Source organism: Paralichthys olivaceus, chromosome 3, assembly GCF_024713975.1.
Source record: "Paralichthys olivaceus isolate ysfri-2021 chromosome 3, ASM2471397v2, whole genome shotgun sequence".
Lineage (NCBI taxonomy): Eukaryota > Metazoa > Chordata > Actinopteri > Pleuronectiformes > Paralichthyidae > Paralichthys > Paralichthys olivaceus.
Window position 1 is genome coordinate 1,564,347 of NC_091095.1, and position 26,830 is coordinate 1,591,176.

Here is a 26,830-nt window from a genome sequence, read left to right on the forward strand (position 1 = left end):
CAGAGAACTCCACTCCTTTGTTTTATTTGCCCCCTCGCTCACAGATCTGAAATGAACGGGAGGCAAATGTTCGACACTGAAACATTTGACAGGATCCTCCCAGAGGCGATGAACCAATCAGAACGCTGCCCAACATCAGGTGAAGAAGATGACACGGTGCTCCACCCTGACTGAAAATCGAATTTGATCCTTTACAAAAACTGCATTCTTCGTGGCGCTTTGGAAACGTGCAGGACACCACCCGATGTGTGAGATGTTCCAGTGTTGGCTTCAGTTTGTCTACAGGACACATCGAAGACTGAAATCACAACAGAATCTGTCAGAATATTAAGAATAATTTATTTCAGCTTTACTTTGGGTTTGGAGAGGATTCATTAAATGTTGTTAAGGTTTTCTGGATGAACAAAGTCTCTCTGGTCCAGTCTGCTAACATGGAGAGTATCACACAGTGTTATTCTATTACTGAACCGATCAACTACCACATTATTCTCCTGTGGAAACACAATGAAACAATCTGAGTCCCAGACAGAGTTCACAGTTCACGAGAAGAACTTTTCTTCCTGAACCACAGCGACAGCGTGGAGGGCTGTGATTGGTCGGAGTTTATCCAAGCGGAGAACGTCGAGACTCTTTTAAAACAAAAACCGTCAGTTCCTGGAAAGCAGACGAGCAGAATCTCCGACTGTGACCTCTGTCCGTCTCTACGAGCCTCCTGTGGTGACCGCCGGGCCGAGGCCGCTCTGCTCCAGCTCCGCTATCACCAACATGTGTTTGAAGTCTGCAGGTTTGTGGTTGAACGTCTCCACCAATCGGAACGTCTCCTGCCGCTGTGTGCCGTAGAACAGCTGCACCTGATTGGCCAAGCACTGGGCCTGGTGGACGGTCTGAGAAGAGGAAGACGATGATGATGATGATGATTCCAACATGATGGACCTGGTTGAACCACATTATCAGAAGCAGTCAGCCGTTAATGAGCAGTTCACTGGACTTACGATGAACTTGGGGTCCATCTCCGCCGTCATGAGGACCACACCCTTCTCCTCCTTCAGGTCTGGGTAGTGGTAGAGGATCAGCTGACTGGGAGCGTTCTCACCCATCGTCTGGACACAGGAAGAACAGAACTGTGACCAACACCTCCAGGTCACCATGACGACAACAGTCTCAGCTCAATCTGATCTCTACAACTTCAGCGTTCTCAGATTTTAAATGACTACATTTAACTTTTGCCACGATTTGAGGTCAGCCTGAGAATCGGCTGTGTTTCAGGACGAGCTGCACATGAAAGCAGATCTCCTGTTTGAAGCGTCGGACTTTCCCAGCAGTCCGCTCTGTGTGTGTTTACCTGGACGTTGATGAGGGAGGTGAAGTGCAGCTCGTGTCCGGACCACTGACCCAGGAAGAACTCGTAACCCTCGTTCTGAGGCAGAGCGTAGAGGAACTGAGGGAGGACCAGAGAGGAAATATGAATAAATTAGGATTCACTGGTTCGTGTTCAGATCATGAATAAATTAATGCTGAGATTTCAAGTGTTGTAATCTTACAGAACCAGATTTGAAACTAGTTTTCCTTGTGGTGCAGAAAAAAAGAAATGTTCCCAAAATATTCTGTGTTTTAGTTTTTTTATAATCTGAGTATAACAGATTATTCTCTGCAGTGAACTCACCATCGGACAAGAGGACGACCTGTCGAGTATCATCTCATAGATCTGTGTCTGTGAAGAGAAGACAGTAGATCAGTGAAGGTGCTAATGTGAAGTTCTATTTTCCTGTGTGATATAAATCATGAAGTAGTGTTTATGTTGTGGTTTTACTAATTTATGTATTTATTTATCCTAGTTTCACTACATACGCCTGAATCTTTATTAATATTTATACTTTTGTAAGTTATGCATCACCAAATCAAGGCTATTTAATGTGTATTGTCCTTTTGCATTAATAAACAAACTTAGAGGTACATTTGAAAATCAAAGCAAAAAAACACAACACAACAACTTTAGGTTTAATCAGCTCATAAAAAACTGAAACCAGAAGTTTGTATTTTCGATATGTTGTCGAGTACAAACACTGACAGTTGATAAACAAACTCTTCAGCAGTGAAGTGTGATGGTTAAAAAGAGTGAAAATCTTTTTAACAATCACACAAAACCATCAAAAATATCACAACAAACCTCAGAACAAAGACGACAAAGTTGTTGTTTCAATTCATTTGAAGCTGTGGGAAATTAATTTGTGAAATGTTTGGAGAAGAACGTGCTCTCTGGTGTTCGACTCACCGGGATGACGGCGCTGATCGTCTCCTTCATCGAATAAAATGTCATCCAGAGCTGAGAAAAGAGAAAAGAGCAAAAAACAAAGAACGGTTCCAGCTGCTGCACTAAACCACACGACAGGAAGTGACGCAGACGTGTTTGGTTACATCAGAGTGTCGCCCACAGACTCACCTCCGTGATCTCCTCACCCGTCATCCCCTGAATCTTCTCCATGTTGAGGATGGAGCTCAGAGTCTGAGGAACATAGAGTTCACACACTTCATCGTTAAACATCTTAAAACTTTCAGAGGACACCAGTGAACATCTGATCACCTGCAGGATCTTTATAAACCTCGACTACAACTGCTGCTGGTGTTCAGGCCTCTGCTCCGGCTGCTTCAGAGTCAGAAAAGAAGAAGCGGCACTTTGTCGGAGCTGCCTGATTAAACTGCTCCTCCTCTCGTCTCACCTTGTTCTTGGTGAAACCTCCTGAGGCTCCGTCGGCAGCCATCTTGTCCTTGTTCTCCAACTGCAAAGATCCACACAGCGACAGTTACACGTCTCACTCACACTCGTGCTGTCGCAGGTAAATGAAACCAGATGAGCGTGAGCTCACAGGAGAAATGGTTGTGATATAACTACACACTGGAACCAGTCAAAGGTTCTCGTCATTTCTCCAACGATGCAACAAGAACATGCAAGTCCTCAAAACGAGAGTCAGTCACTGTGTTGTGACTTCATCTGCTGTTTCTGGACTTTTCAAAGTGTCTCGTGTTGGAACTTCACCTCCTGCTCCATGAGCCTGACGAACTCTGCCTGCTTCGAGTGTCCGAGCACCTCCTTCTTGGCCTCATGACGTTTCTCCAGTCGAGCCTTGTACTCCTGCGGTTTGGCACTGAAATCACATTAGCGAAATATTAATATATAAATATTATACTATAATATAATTACTGTTACACGTCTTTATCCCGTGTTGTAAATTGATTTACTCTGTACAAGTTCTGAGAGACAGACCTCAAAAATAACTTCGACCAGAGAACCTGTTTTTATTTCATCGGATTCGTTGTTTCTGTCATTTTACTAAAATTATTTTCTTGAATCATTTTGCAACTGTCTTAGTTAAATAAGATACGCTGCCGATCTCCGTTTACAAATCTGTCCATTTAACGCATTACCTCACTTTGTATAAGTCAATTCATCATTTCATTCTGTCTTTTTACCCATTTAGGAATCACAGGAGTGTGATGATAAATTCGGCAACGAATTAATTCTCAAAATAAATCTTTGTTTGCATGAAAATCCTCAGTTTTCTTTGAGAGAGCGCAGAAACCTCACACACATTTATTAGAGTTTGGGTTCAAATAATTAACGAGGAATAAGCTGTGAATCATCTGTAAATATGAATAATTATAAGTAAATACACAGTTTGATGGTTAGACATTAAACCGAATATATAAGTAAGTCATCAGGATTTCAAATCAATGATTAGTACAGATCTGAATATGGTGTAAACTTGTGTAGAAGTAGATTCGTTTAACTAGAGATTTTCTTAACGAGGATTCGGATGTTAGCTGCTAACCTGCGCAGCCTCTGGATCTGGTCCCGGTATTTCCCGTAGAACGGGTTCTCCTCTAGTTCCGGTTCTTTCCGCACCGAGAAGGTCCGGAACTGCACCGGGACCAGGCCGGGGATCAGGCTCCTCATCCCGGGGACCCGGACCGCTAACAGGCCCCGGTACAAACAGGACATCTGCAACATGGCGGCCGCCATCTTCCCTCCGCTCCCGTCCCACATCTATGGTGCTCCGACGGAAACGAGTTGACTCATTGGTTCCGCCAAAAGCTAAACGAATCTTCGGGAAAGTTTTAATTTAAATATTTAAATATTAGAAACAATATTTATATTAACTTTACTTTAATGTCATGATTTAAATATGAAGTTTGAAAATGTATCGATAAGAAGTTCAAATATTAACACAACAAGAATTGTGTGTTTGTTGTTTGTTGCCTGAAAATAAATCAAAAGTAACAAGACATTAAAAACAAAAATAAAAATCACATGTATTAGTACAGATAATAATAATAATAACAATAATAATAATAATAATAATAATACTACTAATAATATGTAATGCCTGCTGTAAAATAAATTGTGAAATAAAACTACAAATAATAGTAAAAAAGATAAAAGATGAAGGTCATTATACTCCTCAAAATGTTTTCATATATATATATATATATACTATATATACACTTTGATATATATATATATATATATATATTCATAATGTCTAAAAGAATTACAATTGATTGGGAACTAAAGACTAAACCAAATAATAAATGTTTGTGATATTTGATGACACACGAGTCTTAGTTTTCTTTCGACAACACAAATAAAATTAATAAAATTGTAATGAGGTTGTGGAGAAATAGTTAAATATAACAAAACGTAATGAATTTGTTCCAGAGAAATTTTCCATGAGATCTTATGAACAAATGATTATTGAGAGTGTTGCTCTGACACACTGTGACCAGCAGAGGTCACTGCAGACCTTCATTCTCCTCTGTACGTGTATTAAAAACAACATTTACAAACTGCAGCTGTTTCACATCTGGAACAAATAACTGAGCAGATACACACACACAGAACCATCCTCAGTATGTGTGTGTGTGTGTGTGTGTGTGTGTGTGTGTGTGTGAGTGTGTTTACTTTCCACAGACAAATCATTTTTCTGTTTCAGTCAATACAGAAAATGAGCTGTGACGATGTCAGTACATGATGTTATTGTTAGTACAGAACTCCATTCAAATTAAAATAATGAAGCTTTAAAAACTCAAGATGAAGATTTAAGAACGGAAGACAAACTGAAATGTAGATTAAGGCTGTAACGACCCTCTGGGATATTTTGGCTTCACTCCTGGACAGTGGGAGGAAAATGTCATTTAAACTTCACTTGAGTTGAGTTTTCATCTGGTTTTATTTAAAGAATTCACTTCGTTATTTCCAGAAATCACCTTTGAACACAAATCATTAAAGTTGTTCTTATTTTGGAAATAAACCAAGAACAGTGTCAGAGATCTATTCTGAGCTTGGTGTGTTGCTGTCACACACTGACCGATTTCTTTCTTCTCCTCTCTGCTTCTGTTTTTCTTCCTCTCGTCTCACTGACCCCCTCCTCTTCCTCTCTCTCTCTCTCTCTCTGCGTTCTCTCGCCCTCTTTGTTATGGGGGTCCTGCGTGGACGATGTATATTTTATGTGCGGCTCTGGAGGCTTTTACCATTAATTATAGAGAAACACTAAGCTCTCCATTTGCCGGACAGATGTTATTTTTTACTTAAGGAGAGAAAGGGGACTGTTCCATAATTCAGAGGTAATCCCGCTCACCAGAGAACAAATAAATAAATGAATAAATAAATAAAGCAAAAGCAAAAACCACAAACAGTTGGTACACTGCTGCTGCTGCGTGCTCAGACATGTAACACATACACACACACACACACAGATTTCCTCTGTGTTCATTCTTTAAGTGCATTCCGTGTAATAAATATAGAACAGCTGCTCTATCATTTCATTTTTTATTCAATCTGCGTCTTTCACAAAGTATTTCACAAAATGACAAACACACACTCACACACACACACAGACAAATGCACGCACACATACACACTCACACACACAACACACAAACATTTTTACCTTCAAAACGAAACGTGTGCAAAACAAAGTTTTCCAAAGCTAAAATATTTGGTAAAAATCTGAATGTGTCTAAAAAAGACGCTGATGAAGTGGAAATGAAAATGTTTGAAATTTAAATTCACATCACAAAGAATGATGAAGAATATTTTATTGATTGATTCATTGTAATAAAAGTCATTTATCAAACGTCAGATATTCTGGTTCCAGCTTCTCAAATGTGAGGATCTGTTTTATATCAGTGTGAACTGAAGATACAAGCTTGTGTTGGATCAAGCAGAAACAGAAAGAATGAACGTGAGGAAGGTTTGAGTTAGAGGAAGTTTATGAGGTCGAATGTGATGAAAGAATATTTGCTTAATTTAAATTTGATGTATAATTAACCTAAAAAAAAATGAAGACATCCACCTTAAATCTTAGATGAGCATCATTCTACATTTATTTTATTCAGCTCAGACGATGTGGTTTGAGATCATTCATCCTCTTAAATCCTGTGATTCGCTCACACGTATGTTCGTCTGGAGGTTTGAACCTTGTTTGGCTGCACAGCTGCAGTTTGTGACGTCCGAGCTTCAGAAATCAGAACAAATCCTCATCTGCTGATAATCAACAATAATGATGTGAGATTGTTCTTAAATGAAAGAACCGCAAATTGAAAATGGAATAAAACAAGATGTATAAATACACTGTATATATATACGTATATATATATATATATATATATGTGTGTGTGTGTGTGAGTGTGTATATAAAAGATGACCCTGCTTCATGTTGTGCACAGTGATGCCTTCACGTGCACTCTCACTCTGAGTGTGTAACGTTTGCAGCAAGGTTTGATTTCAGGCCTTGGGGTTTTCGGGGTCTTGGGACCACTCACTCACGCTCCCTCTGGCAGGCTGAAATCGCACCCCTGGGTCGGTGGATGACCCCCATCCACGCCTCCTGCTGCATGCACGCACACGCACACACACACACACACACACACACACACACACACACACACACACACACGCTCTCACACACACACACGGTTGAGCGCTCCCTCACACACACACTCAGTGGAAGAGGGTCGGGCCTGGCAGAGGAATCCCATGGTTTTAGAGAGGGATCCCATTAAAAGTGCATGAGTGTGTCTGTCTAGGAATCAAGACACCGGCTCTGCAGCCCCAGCTGATAGCTGTGTGTGTGTACTCATGTGTGTGTGTGTGTGTGTGTGTGTGTGTGTGTACACGTGTGTGAGTGTTATTTATTCATGCACAGAGTTATTAGGGCGTCGTGTGGCAGGCATCACTCACTTCATGCTGAATGAGATTCGGACTCTTTGCTGCAGCTTCGTCTGCAGGTTTCAGGTCTTCATGGGATCTTGAACTCGACCTCTGACCCCTGAAGTAGACGGAGACCTTCCTGTGAATATTTAACCTGAACACGACATATTTGAAAACAGAATATAAACGACACGAGGGACTTTCACGTTGTGCGTTTCATGGCACAGATGTTTTTGGTCTCAGCTTGTGACAGAAGCTGCTCTCAGATCTGAAACTTAACATTTTGCATTTGCATGAAAAGACACTGAGGCAGCAGCAGAGGAGAGAAGTGAGAGAAGGATTTTGGAGGATGAAGACGGGAGAAAGACAAAAAGAAAGACAGGAGAGAAAAAGCTGAAACAGTTCACACACTTTCTTCTTCCTGAATTATGCAGCATTCAGGCTGGAATCTGAAAATTGAAATCTTATTTTGCTGTTGTCATGCACTTTGCACAAAACCACCACAACAGTTCAGTTGATAAAAGAACCAGTTTCACTGAATAAGACGATTCACCTGTCAGCGATCAGTCACCGGTTAAAATGAAAACTAGAAATCCAAATTTAAAAATGTCATTTCAAAATATTAATAATTCTTATAAATCTCTGGGACCAACTGGTTTTACACACACACACACGTATAAACGCTGCACAAATTAAAAATACATTTAGAAATATTAACTTTAACCACATTAATAATCAATCAATTATGAAATTAGATTTTAGATTTTTGCACAATAACTTTTTTAATAACGTGAATCCTCCTCAGTGAATGAGAAGAAGAATTCTCCTCCTCTCACCTCCTCTGTCTCTCCGGAGCCTCGGAGCAGCTGCAGCGGTGTGAGGGTCGCATGTGTCCCCGGGCAGAGAGGCTGCACTGCGGCAGGATCCAGCTGCTGCCGCCGCCGCTGGCCCCGCTCAGCTGCGGTTCCTCCTCAGAGCAGCAGGCGGCGCTGCTCGCACACAAACCGGGCGGAGCTGAGCCAGAGAGAGAGAGAGAGAGAGAGAGAGAGAGAGAGAGAGAGAGAGAGAGAGAGAGAGAGAGAGAGAGTTCACGGAGTTCAGAGGTCAGAGGTCAGGGCTGCCCTGACACTCAGAACAAACACACCTCACATCGTCCTTCTTTATTATTACTGATTATTTATCTGTAGATTCTTTTTCAATATTTATAACGAGGAGACATTTTTATCGTCTCTCCTTCCTCTTCTCCTTTATTTCCTCACACATTTCTCCTTTCTTTCCTCTCCTCGTCTATCTGCTCTCTCTATCCTTCCTTCTGGTCCTCTCTTCTTCCTCTCCTCACTTCCTTCTCTTCGTCTCTTTCCTCTCATTTCCTCTCTTCTCTTCCATCCTCTTCCTCTCCTCTCCTTACATCTACTTTTTCTTTATTTCTTTCATGCTTTCTTTTTCTTCTCCCCCTCCATCATTTCTTCTCTCTACTGGCCTTATTTCTTCCCTCCTTTCCTACTTTCCTACTTTCTTTTGTCACTTTCTTCCTCTTCCTCCTTCAGTCCGTCTTCTCGTTTCCTCTGCTCTCATCTCCTACCTTTACTCTTTTACTCCTTCCTCTTTCCTTTTCCTTTCCTTTCCCACCTTCTTTCCTCTCCTCTTTTGTATCCTCACAAGCTCTCTCATCTTTCCTTCCCTGATTTCCTCTCTTTCCACCTCACCTTTATTCTCTCTCCTCTTCCTTTATCTTCTTCACTCCTCCCTTCTATCTCTCCTCTCCTGTCCTCCTCCTCTTCCTCTCTTCTCCCCCTCTTCCTCTGTCCTGGCCGCGCTCCAAGGACGGATGGAGGGGGAGCATCCGGAGCGCTCTCTGGTGCTGACAGCTGTCACTTTGGCTGGTGCTAATGCAGATGGGCTAACCTGAAATGAGCGGGGACAGGCCTGGAGCTCAGCGCATCACTGACCGCCTCCATCTCCTCCATCTCCTCCTCCTCCTCCTCCTCCTCTGTGGGGGAGCGGTGGCAGGAGAGGGCTGAGGTGCAGGGTGCTGTGGTGGGTTGGGAGAGATAAGGCAGCGGATGTGCGAGGGGTCATCGGGGTCACGGTGTGGTTAGCACTGACAGCAGGGCTCTGAAAGTGATCCAGCAGCAGCGCTAAAAACAGGAGAAGGAGGGAGGAGAGAGGAGGAGGAAGGAGAGAGGAGGAGAAACATGTGGCTCCAAAGCTCCTCAGCATGCGAGGCCTGATTTGAATCACTTTGAGATGGTGGAGGAATAACACAAGTACAGGAGGAGCGATAAACGAACCACGACGTTGGTCGAGGAGGAAACTTTGGTTTTCAACTCCACGAGAAACTTGTGATGTGAACGTAGAAAAACTCTGCGATTGTTGTACGATGCTTTAAATGTTTGTTTTGTCTCAAAGCAGCAGAACGTCTTCGTCAGAGAGAGGAGATGGGATGAGAGAGAGACACAGAAGAAGAGAGAGAAACAGGAGAGAGAGAGAGAGAGGGATAAAGTGACAGTTGTGTCTCTAAAAGGACTCAACTCATTATACCAGAGTCTTCCCTCCTGTATCTGTGTGTGTGTGTGTGTGTGTGTGTGTGTGTGTGTGTGTGCGTCCCACAGTGCATGCTGATTCAGCTTGTTATCTGATGGAGCGTCGACAGAATGAGTTTAAATCTCAGCTTCGCCTCGAGCTCTCACACTGCTTCTTCTACACACACACACACACACACACACACACACACACACACACACACACACACACACACACACACACACACACACACACACACACACACAGTGAAGCTACAATTGACAAAACAAAAGTTAGAAAGAGAAACTGTTTTTTTACAGGAAGTGAATTATCTCCAGTTAAACTCATATTTGATTTATTTGGATTATTTTTTATTTAATCAGACGTTTGTTTCACTTCATTGCTCGTTAACTTGTTTAAATCTGTAATTGCACTGTTTGTATTTTCTGTATTTTGCTCAATAAACCTGTTTTTGGAATTAAAAGCCGTAAAAACCAAGTGCACCGTTACTGTAATGATAAACTCACAGTCAGTGAAGAGTCTGATTGGTTTGATTCGTCCGGTGCAGGTTTCACAGGATTACTCCCAAAGTAAAAAACCACCACATTCTCAACCGGCCGCTCTTTGTAATTTGTGCTCGGGGACTTGGTGCGAGTGAACCGATGTAATAATGAGGATAATCTGCTGTAATAGCTGGATTACAGCAGGTTAGTGAGACTGGAGCGCTCCTCTGGATCTTAACTCTCATTCATTAATCAACTAACGTCCATTCAGAGGTTTAGAGAGCAGAGCTGTGAGAGAGAGACTCAACCACTGCCGACTCACACGAGCTTTATTCAGACCTGAGCAACTTCAGAGGATCGGGGCCACGTTATTCAGGAAATGACCGAAATCAGCAGCGTCTTTAAAAAAAGCTCGATAATCTCCTGAGACGTCTGCTCACGGCAGCTCTGAGCAAATGTTACTCAAACACGAGGAAAACACTAAAGTCTGGACACTTTCAGTTGCTCTGGAAACTTCACAGTGGTATGAAGACGAAGACGTCGACTTGGACAGACGAGGAGATTCCAGAACTTTTGCATCAGTTCATTTATTGGTACTCAAACTCCGAACTCTCTCCTCCTTCATCACCTCGGCCTCCAGCACCACGTCCCAACATCCATTTAACGACAGGTGCACAATTAGCAAACACCAGTGGACTGAGGTTGTCCGACCGAGGTTTGAGACACACACGAGCAGCTGAGCTGTGAGGGTTCGATCTCTGTTCACACAATTAAATCACACAGTTTATCAGTTATTTAAGTGTGTTTGATTCGACGTTGGTGATTTTTGGTTTTAACACGATGAACAGACGCTGATGATTCTCCTGCTGGAGAAACTTCACAACCTCCAGATAAATCTTCAAGAGTTTCCATCGTCCAACCGATTCTCAGGATTCACCAAGTTCAAGAAGCAGCGTCAAGGTGTCGCTGTCTGTAACACACACACACACACACACACACACACACACACACACACACACACACACACACACACACACACACACACACACACACCTCATGTACAGTAGCTGCCATCCTGTCCGCTGGGCCACAGGTCTGGTGTGAAACGCACGCAAGCATTTAAATATTTCAGACAGTACTTTCACTCACCCACACACACACACACACACACACACACACACACACACACACACAGACGGCGGCGACAGCTTCATAAATAGTCCATGAGGAACGAGCGGCCCCTCCTCACCACAACCTGTCAAAGGGCCACAATGATTTATTGATTTCTTTATTTGTCACATAAAGAGAGAAACTGGTTCTACACGTCTCTCTCTCTCTCTCTCTCTTCCTCCCATCATCATCTCCGCTCTGAAGAATAAAAACATGGAGAACAAATGGTCACTTGACACATTGAACCAGAGGGAAATCCCCGTCTGAGTGAAGAACGTGTGACTCCTCCGCTGCGTCATCATTTCATTTCTTTCTCTCTTTTAATAACTTTCCTTTCTATTTATTTCTATCTTTCCTTTTCTAAACTCACAATATTTTTATTCCCATCCCTTCATTTGTTTTGCTCTTTACTTCCAGTTTCCTTTCTTTTCTGTCTTTCTTGTTTCCTCCTATTGCCTCATCTCTTCTTCCTTGTTTCTCTTTTTCTCCTTCCCCTTGTTTCGCTCCTCCTTCCTCTTTTCATTTCTCTTTTCCACTTTCATCTTCCTCTCTTCCCTCTCTTCCTCTTCTAATTTTTCTTCTTCTCTTACTTTGTTCCTTTCACCCATCTCTATCTCTCCTTTTCCTTTCTTTCCTTTTCTTCCTTGTTTCACATCCTTTCCTCTTTTGTAAATCTCACATTTCCTCACATAACACGAGTCCCTTCCTTCCTTGAACGTGTCCTTTCCTCCTCACATTTCTCCAGACTTCCTCTCCTCCTTCATTCACCTTCAGTCCGTCCTCTCCCTCTGAAGTGAACCTCTCTCCTTCTCCTTCTCTCCCTCCTCCACCTGCCTGTCTCCTCCTCTCTGTCCATCCATCCCTCTGTGTCCCCCCTCCATCTGTGTCCCCCTCTTTCAGAGCCCCTCCGACCGCTGGCAGCCTGTCGATGAGGAGCATTGGTTGGCGGCCGACGCAGTCGATGACCCTGACAGTGTGCAGTTATCGTTCTAATTAAGATGCCACACTTGAGTTAAACCGCAGCATTAGGGTTTGATGGGGAATTGATCAGTGTGTCAGAGGCGGAGTGAGACGGAGAGAGGGAGGCGGGGGAGGAGGAGATGATGGGGGTGTAAGGCTTAATGTAGAGGACTTATTTAAAGGGGGGGGGGGGTATAAACAGGATGTTAGAGAAAGAGACAACAGACGAGAATAAAGTTTGTCTTTCAGCTCAGTATCACCGGGGGACATTTTCATTTTTATGATTTATATTTTTAGTTTTATGATTCACGTCTGAGGTCAAAGTTCAGTGTCAGAGCAGGAGGCGGGGTTTCTTTTAACGAGGCAGAAAGATACGGTTCTGTAATTTATCACTACGTTGTAGTTTTACTTGGATATATATATATATATATATATATATATATATATATATATATTATATATATATTATACTCATTGTTATACTCATAAAATGTACAATGATAATTATGAATAAAACGTTTTAAACTAATTCAAAATGGTACCAGAAGAAAATAGTAAGTAAACCTTGTTCTTCTATATTATGTAATAATAAACACATTTATTTGACAAATGATTTATTAAATATTTCAAATAATTTCATTCAAGTATTTTTAAATTCATGTACATATTTCCCACTTTGATCCTCTGCACTTCGGACCGGCTGCAGCTTCCTGTTTGTTTGCGGAGTCTGAGGAGCAGGAGGTCAAAGGTTAAGATAATCTTTGATTCCACTTGATCACCAAGTCAATATCCTCAATGACAGGGGCTGAGTGAGTGTGTGAGAGAGTGTGTGTGTGTGTGTGTGTGTGAGTGTGTGTGTGTGTGTGTGTGTGTGTGTGAGTGTGTGTGTGTGTGTGTACATTAGCCTGACAGTTTCTTATTGCCTCCGTCTCCTGGGATTTCACTTGAACTACACGCACTTAAACGACGGTGCGGCTGCTTCCGACACATCATCGACAGAAAGTAAAACTGTTTGCAAACATTCACAACATCGGCGTAAAGAAAACATGCGGCCGCGGCGCTGCGTGGTTTCACATCAGAGACGGCGAGCGTGTGATTCCACGCGCTGGAACAGCTGTGTCCGGATGCATATATGTGCTGCAGATAAATATAAATGAGCAGCAGATAGGCCTCATGCATTAAGGTGGGTGCGGCGATGCATACTCACTCAGCTCAATGCACACATTCACAAGCGCTTTAGACTCATTCTCACACAGGACTTTACTAACAACTCTGCACGCACAGCCCAGCGGGTCTGCGGCCTTCAGAGGACGGAGCGGCCGAGGGTCCGATTAGAGGTCGGATGAGGAGTTTTGTTTGTGTGAGAGCTGAGTGACTGTGTCCATCGGGGGTGGAGACTTTTATTACATACAGCGATATTAAAATGTGACTGAACAGACGTAGCCTTAGCAACATGTTTTGCAGTTATTAAGGTTCTGGCTCACGCGTCTCTGACGACGCAGGTTTGAAGTTGTTGCAGATGCAAAAGCAATAATAACAAGTATGGCGCTCTGAGAGAGCGTCCATCCTCCGTTCACACAGATCCTCTCATGGAAACTGAGTGGCTCTGGGACATCCTGCTGACTAATGAAAAGATCAAACCCACAGGTTCTAATTGATTTAACTTTGGTCGAACAAAACAAGCTACTTCAACATGTCCGCCTCATCTCTGGCAGATTTTATTGACTGATGGGTTTATTATATTTAATTGAATCAATGACCGACTGATGATTCACGTTACTAACAGCAGATACATCTGCAAAGAAGTAAATACTGTTCATCAGAAAGGATAAAGTAGACAAATGTGCCAAGGCTTCTCTACCCTTTGCCCTTGGCTGTGTCATTATCCCTCTGTGTGTGTGTGTGTGTGTGTGTGTGTGTGTGTGTGTGTGTGTCAGGTCCGCTCAGTCGGAGGCCTTTCAGAGCAGCCGTTAGCAGCAGACAGCCCTCTTCAGTTGTCAGGTGTCATTCATGCTTCCTGTCCAGCGTTGATGGCGAGCTCGTCCCTCAGGTGTTCTCTGTCACACGTGTCCCTCCTCCTCTCTCACTGAGGGGGAATCAGGACAGAAGGTGAAGCTCACAACACGTCCAGATGTGGACCGACAGCTCACCAGCACCTCTGATCTCTTCTCATGCCACAAACATCTGCGGACACGAGGCTGGTTCACCAACACGGAGCCAGAATGAAATGTTTGGGATTTAGTGGCATCTAGTGGTGATGTTGCAGATTGCAGTGGGATGCGTACCCCTCCCCCTCTGGAGCCAGTGTTCTGTTTGTCCGCTCTTGGCTTCTGTAGAAATATGGCAGATGTCATAGAGGGGCTCATTGTAAAGTTAAAAAAACAACGATTCTTATAGTTTCAGGTAATTATACACTAATGAACACATCGCTGTCAATATTATATTATTCTATTTTACTACTGACAGTCTGTCTATTTGTATTAATCTATTCTTTTATTACACTGATGTTTATTTTATTATGACGGGGCACATGTTTGCTGCACTGTGGAAACTCTCAGAAAAGACTGAATCATGTAAAAGAGCTTGAGGCTGTCGCATGAGATCTCTGCAGAGTCGTGGCTGAATCATTTAGTTGCAGGTTAAGTTTTATATTATACATTATTCACACAGTTAACATACAGTTAAAAAAAAAAAGGCTGGTTCCACAGTAACTCCATGCAGCACGCACATCCCAAAGAAAACTTTCACAGGCGCTCGACAAAAAAAGAAAGAAAACGCAGTAAAGGCAGGAATCAAACTAACGATCAGCAGATTATACTAACGGCTCCGAGCGACAGGAGATGTTCATCAGACTCAACATGTCGACACGGACACACGGAATCTGTGTGATGACAATCTACCAATCAGAGCGCAGACGGACAGCGCTGTTTGCCGGGAGCTGTGGGAACAGGGTGCGGAGCTCTTGTTTGATTCTTGACTCCAAAGCAACTTGACAACATTTCATTATCACGAGCTTTGCATCATTTTCATAAGATCTACCTGAGTCCAGCGGTTCTCCACAGGTTGAGTGGCAGCTTCAACCCAAGAACACACCCGTTATCTTTACCTCGCTTCAGGTGAGGGTCACGAGGAGCTGCTCCCAGCGGACACTGGAGGTGGGACGTAGACCACGGAGGCCTCTTTGCATCTGTCGGCTGAAGAGGCGCTGCTGGCCGTGAGGCCGTCGGTCTTCATATGCAGCCTCTGAACGATGCAGCCCCTTAAAGGCACAGTGTGTAGAATTTAGTGACATCTAGTGGTGAAGTTGCATGATGCAGCTGACCACCCCTCACCTCACCCTCTCCTTTCAAACATGGAAAAGAACCTGTGGCAGCTTCAGTTGTCACAAAAACCTCAAAAGGTTTAGTTTGTCCAGTTTGGGCTACTGTAAAAAAAAAAAAAGGCGACCTCCATAGAGAGGACACACTTGATGTAAATATAAAGTATTTAAATATCAAGGCTCCATTCTGGGGTCAAGAAAATGACAATTCATATAATTTAGATGAAACACATTAGTGAAAACAACACAAGGATTATTTTACATTAAATTTCAGCGAATAGATTCTTTTCTCCTGAATCTTACACCCTGGACCTTTCAGACATGCAATGAACTCTGGGTATTCTCCTGACATTCTCCAGGATACGTATGAGTCATTTCCTGCGGACTTTCTCCTGCAGCCCGCTGGTAAAAGCTCTAATGTCTGAGTGAGCTCATGTGAGAATACAGCAGCAAAACGCCTGCAGCATTCACAGCGAGCGACAGATACAAAACTAATAAAAGAGCTTTTGGGGAAAACAGTCAATGCTGGTGTCAATGTTCTTCAAATAAATCTACATGATCTATGCAGCGGAATTCAAGTTGCGTCTTCCCTCCACCTGCTGCATCTGAACGCTCATCTGAACCCTCGGGATATTTCTGTGTTGTTGTGAACGCACCTGAATCGCTCGCATTCACACTTGCAGACAAGTCAAAGCCTCCAGTTGTGAACTGTGAGGCCGGAGAACCTGGAGAGAACGCACACAGACAGAGGAAAAGAGCGGACTGATGGGTTGGCGTTAATAAGAAGCTAAATACTCAAACGTTACATGAAGAGAAGTATTCAGTTGAAGAAAAACACTCTTGAATGACTATGAAAGGAAATTTAAAAAAAGGTCCGGTACCAATGTGACCCCTCGTCTTGTCTAACAAGGCTGTTAGAACCAGCCTGACAACGAAATGTGTTTCAAATCGAAAATGTTCTCAATAACTGAGACGCTCAAGGCTTTTCCATTCATTGATTACCACTGATGGGGATCATTTGCATAAGTATGGGGCTGCTCAAGGTGAGTTCATGCTAACATGATTTTCTGAGACCGTCTCAGGTAATCTTCAAAAATAATGCATTTCCTACATAATATCAAGGTCCATGCACGCCCATCTCCTCCTTCTCCTCCTCTCTCGCTCCCCCCCCCCCCGCCTCTCTCTGTCTCTCTGACGGAGGAGAAGAGCTATCGACTAACCATCAAATCTCCTATCTGCACGCTGGGCCATTTCTCCTTGTCTCAGCACTCCACACCTCCTCCATTATAGCTCATAATCTCATCTGAACAGGCAAATGACCCTCTGAGACATACAGAGCAGGAGAGAGAGGGAGAGAGAGAAGGAGGTGGAGGGGGAGAGAGAGAGAGAATGAGCAGAAATGAGAAGAAGATGGTTTTAATAACATCCACCTGCCTGACGGGGGAGAGGTCTGCAGGGGGAGCTAACAGGGGAGAGTCCATTATGGATAATGAGTCAGTGTGGAAACACAAAAACAACACAAACCTTCAGCCGGAGAACTTGAGCCTGTTTCAACTTGGCTGCGACACATTGTGTGTTTGTTTTATCTTCCTGATGCTCCGACTGATTCTGCTCCAGCTTGTTTTATCGTTGCACCTTTCCGATGCCTGAACCGTTCACGTTTGTCCATCGACGCCATTTTGCACCTGTCGCCATCACTTCCTGAGTCAAAACATCCGTCGCTTCCTGTTTCTGTTTCCGTCGGCGGGCGGCCGCTGATCCCCGCTGACAGTGACGTCTCTACTCTGCTCTCGGACAGCACCACCTGGTCCCTGTCCACCCAGGAGTCCTCCTGACCCCGACGGGCACCAGCACCTGACGGTTACCGTGACAACTATATCCCGAGCAGTTATTGGTCCAGCCCGCCTTCTACCGGCAGCCATAACTCCTGGCAAACGAGGCTTATGATCCCTCGCCTCCTACGCCCTTTATGGGTGCTTGGGGAGACAATGGGGCGATGCAGACCCTCCTCCTCCTTCAGGCTTTCTCTCAACTGTATTTCTCTTCATCCCCCCATACCCTCCTCACACACACACACACACATATATATATATATAGTTGAAAGTGGTCCATCACCCCCCTCACCCCCCTCACCCCCTCTCAGCTGCTCAGTGATGGATGGAGAGGCAGAGGAATTAACCTTGGCTTTATGGGGACTCCTCTGCCACTCTCCACTGCTGTCACAGATCCCTGTTTGCCTCTGTGATCCTTCTGTGTGTGTGTGTGTGTGTGTGTGTGAGTGTGTGTGTGTGTGTGTGTGTGTGTGTGTGTGTGAGTGAGTGTGTGTGTGTGTGTGTGTGTGTGTGTGAGTGTGTGTGTGTGTGTGTGTGTGAGTGAGTGTGTGTGTGTGTGTGTGTGTGTGTGAGTGTGTGTGTGTGTGTGTGTGTGTGTGTGTGTGTGTGTGTGTGTGTGTGTGTAAGTGTGTGTGTGTGTAAGTGTGTGTGTGTGTGAGCAGGGCAAACGATGCATGTTGAGAATTGCCTCCAAATGAGGAGCGATTTGTTTCTCGTCAACCGGAGACAGTCGGTCCGACAGAGAATGGACCTTTTCAGTTTGACACAAGATGACGACAAACAAATACAACAGATGTTAAGAACACGCAGCTCTGATCATCTTCATCTTTTTCTTCTTTATTCAGATAAACATGCAGATGTGTCCGTACAGGCAACAAGAGCTCGGCCGTTGACTGGAAGCTGTCACACAGACTGAGATCACCTGACAGGCAGGGAGTCCGGTGCTGTTTGTTCCAGGTGCGATAACGAAACAACCCACGTCCATCAGTTTTATCTAAAGGGTCGAGGGGACACCAGGGTGTTCCACACATCTCTCTCTCTCTCTCTCTCTCTCTCTCTCTCTCACTGCCACACGTTCAACCTTATAGATCCTGAGGTTTACAGAAGAGATATACAGTTTAATGCCTCCAGCCAGTTCTGGGGTTTCCTCCAGTTGGAACGTGCCTGGAAAAGATCCAGTGACCCTCTGGAGGTTTCTAATCAGATGCACAAACACCTCAACTGTCTCTAAAGATGACAGACATCTGGCTTTGGTCTAAAATCTGAATGGATACGATTGGCTCTCGTGGACGTGTTTTTTTTATCAGCTCCAGCTCTGATGTGCACTTTTTCTGCGCAACGTTATCGTGCACATAAAACCTCTGGGTGTCGGTGTATCAGTACATCAACAGTGTTTAATTTTTACACAGTTGCTTTTGAAATGTTGAATATTCTTTTGGAAAATGTTTCCGTTTGTTTAACATAATTTTTATTCGTCCTATTGTTGTCGATCATCATTAACATCTTCAGCAGGTTTCTTTGGCAGCGATGGAGGGACTCAAGGTAATATTTTGACAAAATGTGAAGCTGCTAAATCTGCGGTGTCAAGTGGTTCGGCTGACGTGAAGAAAAAGGTCTCCTGCTATGCTACGTTTTAAAATGATATATCTCACAAAAAGGGATTTTTTCAGATTCCCAGATTTGTGCCAAGTTCTTTCTTGGCCCGTTTCACATCCTTCCACCAAGTTTTGTGGAAATCTGTTCAGTGGTTTTTGCGTAATCGAGCCGACAAACAGACAAACAGACAGAAACCTTCTCAGCGACGGTAAAGAGACTGTCAATGTAGAGCACACAGGAGCAAATAGACTCCGCCTCCAAACAAAGCCTGAAAGACATATCATCATTTCACACACACACACACACACACACACACACACACACACACACACACACACACACACACACACACACACACACACACACACATCCAAACAATACATTGTGAGCTTGTGGTTTTCATCAGTGACGGCGTCGTGTATCACCGGCCACAACATGATTGCTCTCCTGTATCAGAGACTGCATCAATCCAATAACTGAGTACTTCAGTCAGAGCCGATAAAACCACCAGGGTGACGTGTCACGCAAAGACACCCAACTCTTAATCCCTCTCTTCTCCACCTCCGCCGCCCGCCCCCCCCCCCTCAGCCAATTCCAGGTAGTGATGGTGCGACAGGAGAGAGAGTGACAGGCGCAGGAGGGTGAGGGAGGTGGAGGTGATGGGGGTTAATAGTCCGTCTCTCTTTACTGGTCATAAAGGGTCCAGACAGTCTGTTAGTGCTTTAGTGCCAGGTCAATCGTACATGTCCCTCTGTGTTAAAGCTCAGAGGTGACAGACAGCAGGAGGAGCTGAGGGGGAGCTGACGAGGAGGTGATCACGGTGTTCAGTCGCAGGACAGAAGAACAAATGATGAGCTACTACCGACTGAGGTGAGCTGAGCTCTGAGGGCACATCCTGGTCCTCAGTTATATCATGCAACACACAACCGTGGAACATTTACATTAAGAGACGAAAGTCAATAAAACTCAGTGTCTTTGCTTCATAGTTTCCGTATCATCGTCCGACCTATTCATCTCCGTGAGCATGAATGTTTTCCTTCTCTAGCCGTGCAATGTATTCATATTTAATTCTAGAGTTCGTTTTTAGAGAATCGCCCAAGTTGAGCGATAAAGTGAAAATTCTCTTTTATTCTCTTCACAGTCACGATGGCATCACGGGGCTTTAGAAAACTCCCCCTCTGACTTGTGATGCATTCATGTGCAACATCCTAAACACTCTTCTGGATGTTCCAGAGCGAGTTGTATTTTTTACTATCCTTGCATTAAAATAGTGCTGATCGCTGGCTGTTGTTTCCGAGCACTTCGTCATCACAACGGCTAATTGTACAAATAGCATTTGAGCGCATCAACATCCCAACACAAGAAGTGTCAGAGGTAAAAACCACCATCATTTGTTATGAACTGAACACGACTACAAATATAAATGTGACTCTGACTCAACATCTGCAGATACAGATGTGTAGCCGTGAACGCTCTGGTTACTGAGCCTGTAGATCTTTATCACAGCAGAATACATTAAGTGAAATTCTGTATCTGGAAGCAAAAAAAAATTGGATTTTACTCACATTGCTCTCAGATCATAAAAAACAGATATGTCAGCGTTCGGGCTCGTCTCATGATGGGAACTGTGCTCAACCTGGACGCTGTCCAGGCCCGAGAGCAGGAGCAGGTTCGGATAAATGCAGAAAAACTCAGCGACGTGGACTCTTACATCTGGGAAATCGTGCTGATGTGGGGACGAGGTCGTGTTTCAGATGCATGCACATGCATCACATCATTTTCCAGGCAGCAAACACTTCCATCGTTATTTTTTAGACCTTTGAATAGAAGTTACCACCAGAAGATGTTGTGACGTCATGAAGTTTGTTCATGGACAATCAGTGTTTTCATCTTCAGGATCAAACTCAGGCAAAGTCTCCGTCGAGGACGTTTTGTGTGTTTGTTGGTTGTTTGTCGTTGCTGAGTTACACAAAAACAACCAAACCGATTTGCACTAAACTTGGTGGAGGGTTGGAGACAGTTCGGTGTGGATGAGGATTACGGAGATGATCCAGGAATCGTTTTCTCTTTCTTCAACATCACAGTATCCAGCATTTCCTTCAGGCAATGTTCCACTAACTTTTGATTTTAAACAATTAGCTGCATAATTGAAGTTCTTCTTCATACTAATTATAATGACAGAGATCTTATTTACTAGAATGACGCTCAGTAGATTTCATACCTCTCAAAAGTTCATGAACCTCATGAAAACACAACTTCACCACATCTGGATTTTTATTTCAACAAATTTCACACTTTCAATCTCGATGAATAATTCTCTGAGAAATGAAAATGTAGACAGAGATAAAAATAAAGTCATGTTTTTGAGCCGATACATGAGAGTAAAGTTTATATTCAATATATATAAATATATTTTCGGTGTGGTTATTCAGCCTTGACGGAGGTTTGTACTCTGAGTGCAGTTTAAAGTACAGCGTGTGCTGCTGGGTTTAGATGTTCTCCTCCTGTACAACCTGCCCGTCTTCATTTATGTGTTTGTCCTTTTTGTATTTCTCTCTCTCTCCCTGACAACTCGCAGGATCTGATCCGACCTCAGAAACGGCTGAACGTGGCCGTCACATGTCACAGGAGACACGCACACACGGAGACACATGTTGGTAAATCCATGCTGAACCATCACACAGTGTGTTCGCCCGTCCTGATACGTGATCAGGTGTGGCGGCCGGGGCTCGTCTGTCCCCCCATCACCCTGTTGCCGTGGCGATTGGAGCTGAGCCCTGTCCCCTGTTAGCGTCGGCCATGGCGACGTCCACGTCACGTCAGTCTGACCCAACAGCACAAGTGTGTGTGTGTGTGTGTGTTTGGGAGCAGCTGAGTGGCGCTGGCAGTTTGTCCCTTAGGATCAGTCTTTCCTGTGTGACCTGCTGACCCCGACACACACACACACACACACACACACACACACACACACACGTTCCTCATCTTCTCTTGTGTCTACTCTCTACTTGGGCAAAGAGATCATCATCATCATCATCATCATCATTAGCACCGTCATCATCACCATCTTCAACATCATCATCATCATCACAGAGGCTGAGTTCACCAGAGGATGAATGATCGCTGCACCTTCGTTTAAACACACACACACACACACACACACACACACACACACACACAGATGCACACTGACAGTGGTGCGGCCGCCAGGAAGAAGAGACAGTTTCTCAATATGTGGAGGTGGAGATGGAGGGGGGGAGGTGCAGGGGGAGGAAGGAGCTACTCTGCTATTTCCTGCGTCTGAGGAGGAGCATTAGACCCAAGACAATGTCACAGCCAATCACCTTCACCTCTGTCACATGACTCCTCACAGTTGGCCGTCTCGTCCTCCGTCCTCGTCCTTAAACCCTTCTGACAAGCCCCCATCTGAAGGACTCCACTTGTCCAAACACACCTTCCTCCCACCCTTCTCCTCGTCTCCCTCTCCTCCGAACTCTCCCTCTCTTCCTCCTCCTCCTCCTCCCTCCCTTCATCTCTCCTCCTCGTGTCCACGCCAGCTCATTGATCTCTGTCAGTATCGAATGTCAGAGACACGTTCAAAGATGCTTTTCGCTCCCCATTAATAATTCACACTGCCTGAATCATCAATAATAATTCTCACAGAGCAATCATTCAGCTTTACCACCACACTCTCCCTCTCTCTCTCTCTGTGTCCCTCATCCCTCTCTTCCTCCCTTCATCCTCCTCCTGCTCTCGGCCATTCTTCCCTCCCGTGCCTCGCTCCCTGATTTCTCCTTTTGCTTATTTGGCCCCACTTTTCCGGCCCTTTTATGTGCCTCGTGTCTTCGTCCTTTTTTCCCTTCGCACTGCACTTTTTCACGAGGTCAGTTTCCTCTGTCACGATGACGGATTATCAAAACCCGGCTGATTCCGACGTTATTCTAATGGAACAAACAGCGGTGCTGTTATCCTGCCGTTTACCTGCACGTATTAAAACATGAACGTTATTACAGCAGAGCGGTCGCACTCCGCAGTCCTCCTCTTCTCGAGCTATAACTCAAGTCCTGTCAATCACCTGCTCAAAAATGAATGAGGATGGACTATGTGTCACCACCCAGCCAGTGTATATTTACTTTAATAGATATAGTTGAGAGGAGGAAGAGGCGGAGGAGGACAAACAGAGGCAGAGAGCCTCTCTTAATGTACATGTAAAACTCTCCAGTGGGCCCATGCCAAGTGTAAGTGGTTGAGTGATATTGGCAAAGGGAGACGGGGGGGTGGAGGGAGAGAAAGTGTCAGATTTAGGCATTTTCCTTAATGCTATAAGAGCTTATTGATATTTTGATTTTCACTGGGGGCCGGCAGGTGCTGAGGCAGCTGCTTTTTTGCTCCGTCTCTTTACGGGTGAGAGACGTGGAGTTCATCCCATCCACTCGCGGAAAACCGTCCGGAAAACTGCCTCCTGGGAATGCCGCCACGACCGGAGAGAGACGGAGTGAGAGAGGGAGAGAGGGAGTGAGAGAGGGGGAGAGAGAGAGAGGGAAACAGGGAGAGAGGAAGAGGAGGGGTTTGTTGCATGAAGCAGAGAATGGGTCATGTGAGGTTCATCAGTTTCAGGACGTGCTTTGCTTTATCTTTAATACAAGAGGCCTCGGTCAGAAAAACACAAATCCGGGCGTCGCACTGCAGCTGAGACTCGACTCAGAGCCAATCAGAGCGTCTGTTGTACAGGACGGTGGGAGGCGGGGCCAGAGGACAGTAACGTTGAGTGTCTGTCAAAGACGTCTCAAGAATTCCTGCGACAAAACTACAAATATGGAGGAGAAATCAGTGGAAGGGAGTCTTGGTGACCTTTTTTTTACTATCGGCCTCAACACACCTGTACTGTGATGTGACTGACTGTATATGATGTTGTTTTATGAGGCTGTGGTTTGCTGTCTGCCTGTGAGCCTCCACAAAAAGATCGAGTAACATGCGATAGCAACGTTTTCTAACTAAAACAGTCTCTGTCCACTTTGAGAGTTTTGCCTCTGCATCAGATTCAGATTTTTTTTTTGTCTGGACAAAAAAAGCAAATGTTGCAAAGTAAATAAATGTTATGGAGAGAGTGAATGAAATGAAATGTCATTAACGTTAAAATTGAGCAACAGGTCCAGATTAATAATCGTTTCTTCCTGTCCCAAGGACCTGGACTGTAAATAAGGACCCCTGCGTCTCATTAACAGGAGAAGACTCGTGATCGGCTCAGACTCTTTACGCACCCTGAGCCTCTGCAGCTCCGCTTTGCTCTTTAATTGAAACCGCTCGCTAACAGCCCCCCCGGGATGCGGCCCTGTTTTCACAGCTTGTTCTCCCTCAGGAGGAACTGAAGTCTCCCAGTGACATCACACACACACACACACACACACACACACACACACACACAGTAAAATACTCCTGATCTGATCCTGTAGAAGTCAAAGTCCAGACTCTGAATCTAAAACTTTAAACACTTTAAATAAAAGAAATTTCTCCACATCTAGAAGTGAAAACCTACATTTGTCTTGTGAAACACACACAGTCGTCTTTCTGCTCCTTCACGTGAAGACAGTTGAGGGGTTCGGACATCTCGTCAGGATACCTCCTGGACATGCCCCGACGGGAGGAGACCCTGGGGAAGAACATCTGAGGGAGGAGCTGGAAAGTTTAGTTCTGTAGACGTCTGGGAAACGTCAGCCTCTATAGATAAGTGCAAGATAATGGATGGAGCCATAAAAACTTTTTCTCTGTCCTCATGTTCATTATGTCCTCAACAAAAATGTCTTGAAGTCTATCTGCGAAAACAGTTGTCGATGCTTTTGTCAGCTCTCTGTAGACGAGGTTGATCAATTTCAACTCAAAAAATGATCCAAGATGCAGCTGCAAGGATCAAACATGTCAGAGCTTTTATCTGAAATACCTTTAATTCAACACGTACTCAGTCTTCCTGCTCCAGAGGTTGTCTGTGACACTCGGGCGGACCTCTGCCCCCTGTGAACAGAAACCATTGATTAGTGAGCGTCAGCCTCAGAGCAGCACAGGTAAGTGATATTCAAAACCTCGGAGGACACGCTCACCTGGAGTCTGAACTGTGCTGGAGGTGCACATCAGGTTTATCAGTGTTCATCTATGCAAACTATAAATAACCTTTATAACCTCAATACGATCGATTCTCAAAATAAAGGACAAACATTTGAAAATGTGACAAAACATCCAAACCAAAGGTGAAATCTTTAAAAGTCATGTGAAAAACTGAATTAGTGCACCTTAAAAATCTGAGTTAATATATATATATATATATATATATATATGTACTTTGAAAACAATTCATTTCACAGGTAGAATAATGTTTATACTTTCATATTATATTGTTTAACAGGTAACATTTAAATATGATATAGTTAATAATAAGACACAATGAGACATATTCTCTTATAGCAACAAACTTTCTATGGGAACATAATTTTGGAAACAATGAATATGTATTATAACAAAATATGCTTGATTCACACTAACAAATATAAATTATTTACAGAAATAAATTGATCTTGTTTTAATCAGTAATTGAGAAATGTATTTTTTGTGGGAAACAAAAATTGAAATTGAAATTCAGTAGTAAAAGATATTTATAGGCAGGAAACTGTCATGAGTAAAACCGTTAAATGTCAAAATACCTGGGACTGACTACTGGAATTATTAAATATAATTTTAAGTCTATTCAGTAATGAGAGTATTACTGTGTGTGTGTGTGTGTGTGTGTGTGTGTGTGTGTCACAGAGATAAGTGGGATATCTAACACCTAACAGGACAGACTCACCTGAGGCCGGTGCCAGTTTTCACTTCCTGTACTTATCGACACCTGCTTCCTGTTGCAGGAGGAAGTGGCCACGCAGCACGACGGCCCAGTGAAACTGGAGAGAGTGTTTGCACGGCCACGCTGGGAGTGTGTCGGCAAAAAAATCAGCCTCCGGATGAATTATGAATGAGAGTGATGGAGGGATAAGAGAAGGAGGAGGGGGAGGAGGGGGAGGAGGAGGAGGTATGACGTTATAGTGTTATCTTCTGTTTTACTGAAACAGCTGGAGAGCAGAGAGAGAGAGAGATGTCACTCACCCACACACACACACACACACACACACACACACACACATTTCTAGGAAAATGTGAAGGAACAAGGGAAAGAAAGAAAGAAATGAAATATTAAAGAGATGAAGTCGGAGTAAAAATAATGAAACGATGATGAAAAGAAACAGCAAAGAGAGAGAAAGATAGGAATGAATGAAGGAAATAAATAATGAATCTGTGTGACAACAGAGAGAAGGACAGATGAAGAGGAGGAGAAGAAGCAGGACGAACGTGAGGAAACAGAGATAAAAGAAAAAGAAGGAAGCAACAAAAGAGGAAAAATAAAGAAGATGAAGAAATGAAATGAATAAGAGGAATATGGAAGGTAAAGGAGGTGAAACAAAAATAAAAATGTAGACACGTTTATCCTGCGTGACGTCGTCAGTGACCCTGAACACTTGATTCACTTCCTGTGACCCGCAGCACGCCGGCCTGTGGCGTTCTCGCACCGTGGCGTTCAGGACGGAGCGTCGGAGGAGAAAACGGCGTGGGATTAAAGAGGAGCCTCATTTGATCCATAATTGATCGTCTTTATATGAGTGGAAAACAGGGGGAGTCTGATCTGGATAACAAGCGCACC

General features: G+C 44.0%; 1 protein-coding gene across 1 annotated transcript; it reads right to left on the reverse strand.

Annotated features, from left to right (window-relative positions):
• Window positions 1-322: 322 nt before the first annotated feature.
• atpaf1 (ATP synthase mitochondrial F1 complex assembly factor 1) lies at window positions 323-4,057 on the reverse strand. Its single transcript, XM_069520303.1, has 9 exons — window positions 3,828-4,057; window positions 3,035-3,143; window positions 2,718-2,777; window positions 2,441-2,503; window positions 2,273-2,323; window positions 1,664-1,711; window positions 1,343-1,438; window positions 993-1,100; window positions 323-884 (listed from the first exon to the last, which is right to left on the reverse strand). The coding sequence occupies exons 1-9, from the start codon at window positions 4,040-4,042 to the stop codon at window positions 702-704; spliced, it is 933 nt and encodes a 310-aa protein (XP_069376404.1). The 5' UTR covers window positions 4,043-4,057; the 3' UTR covers window positions 323-701.
• Between the last annotated feature and the right edge of the window lie 22,773 nt (window positions 4,058-26,830).